Raw genomic sequence first — 5,268 nt, forward strand, 5'->3', positions numbered from 1 at the left:
GGAGTAAATGGGACAGGTTTTTTAGGTTTTCATTTTGCGCGCGTGCGTCACGATTTCATTTTTCAGTTGTTTTCTCACCCGCGCGGCTCATCGTACCCTGGTTTGATCACCCACGAATGGCCACGAGCAACACGGGTCCATGGCCACCAATTAAACGCGAGCTCACCTCCACGTAATCCGCAGTTTCTTTCACCGAGATGTCACCCACGAGGCGAGGCCCCAAGTCGGCAACCCCGACGCCTGCCAGCAGACACTCGGCCACAGCACTGAAGCAAGAGCGTCGCGCGCGACATATATACTGTACCTGCCAGCGAACCGAACTGACCGAGCGGCGCAGCAGAGCACGCCATGCGGCGCTCGGCCACGGAGACAGAGCCATGAAGGCGTCGCTGAAGCTCCGGGACGAGGCGGGGCCGCTGCTCCGCGCGAAGCTCCCCGTCGAGCTCTTCTCCGTGCCCGGCGTCGCCTCACTCACCGCCGGCGACCCGGCCGACCTCCGCCTCTCCCTCGCCACGGCAGTCCCGGCGCTCCCGTCCCTACGCCTCTCCTACGCGCCCAACCGCCCCGCGGGGTCCTCCCCGCTCTCCGCTTCGCTCGTCCTCGGCTACGGCCCGGGCGGCAGCCCCTCCGCGCCTGGCGCCTCCGCCATCACCATGGTCGTCGAGGTCAGCGCCGCGGGCGCCCTCTCCTTCTCGCTGGCCCTCAAGCCCTCGCTCGGTGACTTCGCCGTGCGCAAGCGGTTCTATTCGGACGGCGCGGGCGAGGGGATGACGGCGTCGGAGGTGACGATGCGGAGCGTCGTGCCGGTGCGCGGGGGCGCGGCGGCGGCGAGGGTCCGGTGGGGCGTGAGGATACCCGCCGAGATGACCGCCGGCGTGGAGGCCGGCGCCGCCGGGGTGATGCTGCGGAGGCTGCCTTTCTTGTGTCTCGGCAAGGTGACGGTGGAGAGGCGGGCGGGGAAGCCGGCGCCGGAGGTTGCGCAGCAAGAGGAGGCGGCGGTGGAGAAGGTGAGGAGAGAGAACGAGAAGCTGAGGCGGGAGATGGAGGGGCTCCGGGCGACAGCGGGGCAGATGAGAGAGAAGGATACGGCGGCGTTGGCCGGTGCCAGCCGGAGCGGTGGCGGAAGGTCGCCGGGGATGAGTACGAAACTAGACGGCGTTGATGTAGGGCCGCAAGTGAATCCTGCCAGCTAGATTGTTGAACCTGAGATTTATCCATTTCTTTCTTTTTTGTTGCTACCAGTGTACTTGTATATCAATCTAATCAGTCTATGTGCATATTGTACATATACTAGAAGCAATGTACTGTACGTTGCAAATACAGTAGAAGCAATGTTTGTACTTGTATCAGTCTATGCCGCGGGGCTCTTAAGCTGACACCGAGTGTCTGGTTGTAGAAAATTATAATTATAATCTAGTGCTGACAATTCAAAGAACGATGCGATAAGAAACAATGACTTGTCCACGGATAGTATAGTAGGTACTGAAAAATATGAACAAACATGAACACAATATATATCAACCTTCGATCCTATTGAACGGCTGATGATTGGTTACTACGTACTTAATAGATTATCTTGATTATCTAAGAGTGTCAATGCTCTTATCTAAGAGCATCTCCATAGATGATGCAAATTTGAATGTAAAACTAGTCGGCGGCCGAGTGTCGAGAGTCGGGAGGAGCGCCGGCGGACCGAGCGACGGCGGCAGGTGCGCCGACGGCCAAGCGACGAGAGCCGGAGGTCGAATGCGGCGGCGGGAGCTCGAATGGTCGGTGATGTGGTGAATCGAGCGGCAAATTGGTCGGGGCGGGACGGTGGGGCGACGACCGTGCGGCGCGAGAAGGTCTAGTCTGGCGACGGAAAAGCGACAGCGGCGTGGCGGCGGGTGTGCAGCTCGAACCCGGTGGCGATGGGGTGGGTAGGGGGAGCTCAAATCATACATCGGCAAGGCGGCGATTCAGCGGCGGAGAAGCAGCCAATTCAGTCGATTTCAAGGTGGGCGGCGGCGGAGCAGTGGCGAAACTGGAGGCGGGGCGGTGGAGCGGCCAGATCTGGCAGCGGGGCAGCTGCCGCGATGGCGACCGGACGGGGTGGGGCAAAACCGGGGCGGCGACATGGCTGCGGCGGCATGAAGGCGGAAGCGGGATTGAGGACGGTGGTCGCGCCGGCGAAGACCGTGGTGGGGTGGGCGGCTCTGGCGGGGTTTTTGAAGTCAGCCATGGCCTGCGCGGCGGTCAGCGGGCGACGGGTGGGCGACACGCGGGCGGAAGGAAGAAAAATGAAAGCTGATTGTTGTGCAGTTGGCGTGCAGCCGTTAGTTTTACATCCTCTGTAGGTGGAAATGTATATTTACATTCTGAGGTGTTGTATTTTACATTTCCGGAAAGTGAAGATGCAATTATTTTTCATCTACTTCATTTGTTGGTGAAGGGTTTTGGGGCCTTGAAATTTTTTGCATCTACATTATCTGTTGAAGATGCTCTGACATTGCATTATATACAAATAGAATTTTTTTTGAAACGGAGGAGGACCCCCGGCCTCTGCATCTGGACGATGAATGTAGCCACTTTATTAATTATTCACACAAGACCTTACAAAGTCATACAACAATAGGACCGAAGCCACCGTCTAGGCAACATCTATCGCTACTCCTATCCAATTGATGTAGGGATGCTGATAGTCTGGGCCTAATACCAAACAGACCTTGCAGCCAAACCTAACATCTAAGACCTGAGGTCCCAACCAGGACGCCTGCCGGGTATGGGGCACCCGCCAGTTCGGCGCACTCCTCAACCAGGACGCCTGCCGGATATGAGGCCACCGCAACCACCTGCCACCAATTCATTTTCAGTGAAGTACTGCCGCATCTACCTTGCCCGGTCTAGCTGTCGTCGACGCCACCACGACGCCAGACAACGCCACCATCTTGCGTTCGTCCATCATCACACGCCCACCGGCGAGACCCCGCTGCTCCATGCCGCTGAGACCCGCCGTCGTCGACGCGAGAGAAGGCATGCCGCACCACCTCACGCCTCTTCCATCCGGCGCCGCTCCACAAACGATGCCCCCAATAGGGAACATGACACCGCAGCGCCCCCAACATCCGATCCAGAGATCTTAGGATTTCTCCCGGAGCGACACGAGTAGGTTAACGATAGTTGCTTGACGATGCCTTCATCAAGGTAACGACATAGACGTCGCCATCAGCCGCCATGACCGGAGTCGGCTTGGTTTTCACCGGCGACTATGTCTCCCCAACTCATCGTCGGTGCTAATAGTGGGATCCAAGATCTGTCACTACCAGTCTGGCCCACCGCCTTCGGTGGATAAGGCAGCCACCACCATCGTGCCCTGGCCAAGAGACCCGGATGTCCTCGTGCCGCGAAGATTACCTACGGGGGATCTCCTCCTGCCGTTGTCGAGACGAGGCGCATGTTGGAAATATGCCCTAGAGGCAATAATAAATTGATTATTATTATATTTCCTTGTTCATGATAATCGTTTATTATCCATGCTAGAATTGTATTGATAGGAAACTCAGATACATGTGTGGATACATAGACAACACCATGTCCCTAGTAAGCCTCTAGTTGACTAGCTCGTTAATCAATAGATGGTTACGGTTTCCTGACCATGGACATTGGATGTCGTTGATAACGGGATCACATCATTAGGAGAATGATGTGATGGACAAGATCCAATCCTAAGCCTAGCACAAGATCATGTAGTTCGTATGCTAAAGCTTTTCTAATGTCAAGTATCATTTCCTTAGACCATGAGATTGTGCAACTCCCGGATACCGTAGGAGTGCTTTGGGTGTGCCAAACGTCACAGCGTAACTGGGTGGCTATAAAGGTACACTACGGGTATCTCTGAAAGTGTCTGTTGGGTTGGCACGAATCGAGATTGAGATTTTGTCACTCCGTGTAAACGGAGAGGTATCTCTGGGCCCACTCGGTAGGACATCATCATAATGTGCACAATGTGACCAAGGGGTTGATCACGGGATGATGTGTTACGGAACGAGTAAAGAGACTTGCCGGTAACGAGATTGAACAAGGTATCGGTATACCGACGACCGAATCTCGGGCAAGTACCATACCGCTAGACAAAGGAAATTGTATACGGGATTGATTGAGTCCTTGACATCGTGGTTCATCCGATGAGATCATCGTGGAACATGTGGGAGCCAACATGGGTATCCAGATCCCGCTGTTGGTTATTGACCGGAGAACATCTCGGTCATGACTACATGTCTCCCGAACCCGTAGGGTCTACACACTTAAGGTTCGATGACGCTAGGGTTATAAAGGAAGTTTGTATGTGGTTACCGAATGTTGTTCGGAGTCCCGGATGAGATCCCGGACGTCACGAGGAGTTCCGGAATGGTCCGGAGGTAAAGATTTATATATAGGAAGTCCTGTTTCGGCCATCGGGACAAGTTTCGGGGTCATCGGTATTGTACCGGGACCACCGGAAGGGTCCCGGGGGCCCACCGGGTGGGGCCACCTGCCCCGGGGGGGGGCACATGGGCTGTAGGGGGTGCGCCTTGGCCTACATGGGCCAAGGGCACCAGCCCCTAGAGGCCCATGCGCCAAGATATAGGAAAAAGGGGAGAGTCCTAAAGGGGGAAGGCACCTCCGAGGTGCCTTGGGGAGGATGGACTCCTTCCCCCTTCTTAGCCGCACTCCTTCCTTGGAGGAAGGGGCAAGGCTGCGCCTCCCCCCTCTCCCCTGCCCCTATATATAGTGGAGGGGAGGGAGGGCATCCATACCTGAGCCCTTGGCGCCTCCCTCCCTCCCGTGACACCTCCTCCTCTCCCGTAGGTGCTTGGCGAAGCCCTGCAGGATTGCCACGCTCCTCCATCACCACCACGCTGTTGTGCTGCTGCTGGATGGAGTCTTCCTCAACCTCTCCCTCTCTCCTTGCTGGATCAAGGCGTGGGAGACATCGTCGAGCTGTACGTGTGTTGAACGCGGAGGTGCCGTCCGTTCGGCACTAGGATCATCGGTGATCTGAATCACGACGAGTACGACTCCATCAACCCCGTTCACTTGAACGCTTCCGCTTAGCGATCTACAAGGGTATGTAGATGCACTCTCCTTTCTACTCGTTGCTGGTCTCTCCATAGATAGATCTTGGTGTTACGTAGGAAATTTTTTGAATTTCTGCTACGTTACCCAACAGTGGCATCATGAGCTAGGTCTATTGCGTAGATTCTTTGCACGAGTAGAACACAAAGTAGTTGTGGGCGTCGATATTGTTCA

The 5,268-nt window shown here is 55.9% G+C and overlaps 1 protein-coding gene across 1 annotated transcript; it reads left to right on the forward strand.

The window, feature by feature from the left end:
- Nucleotides 1-212: 212 nt before the first annotated feature.
- LOC119301185 lies at nt 213-1,376 on the forward strand. The gene has a single exon (XM_037578100.1). The coding sequence runs from the start codon at nt 378-380 to the stop codon at nt 1,191-1,193; it is 816 nt and encodes a 271-aa protein (XP_037433997.1). The 5' UTR covers nt 213-377; the 3' UTR covers nt 1,194-1,376.
- Nucleotides 1,377-5,268: the final 3,892 nt, after the last annotated feature.

The sequence above is a fragment of the Triticum dicoccoides genome, chromosome 5A (assembly GCF_002162155.2).
Source record: "Triticum dicoccoides isolate Atlit2015 ecotype Zavitan chromosome 5A, WEW_v2.0, whole genome shotgun sequence".
NCBI lineage: Eukaryota > Viridiplantae > Streptophyta > Magnoliopsida > Poales > Poaceae > Triticum > Triticum dicoccoides.

Bases quoted from the DNA above. Each gene is read 5' to 3' on its own strand.
- LOC119301185 (XM_037578100.1), top strand. From the start codon at position 378: ATGAAGGCGTCGCTGAAGCTCCGGGACGAGGCGGGGCCGCTGCTCCGC.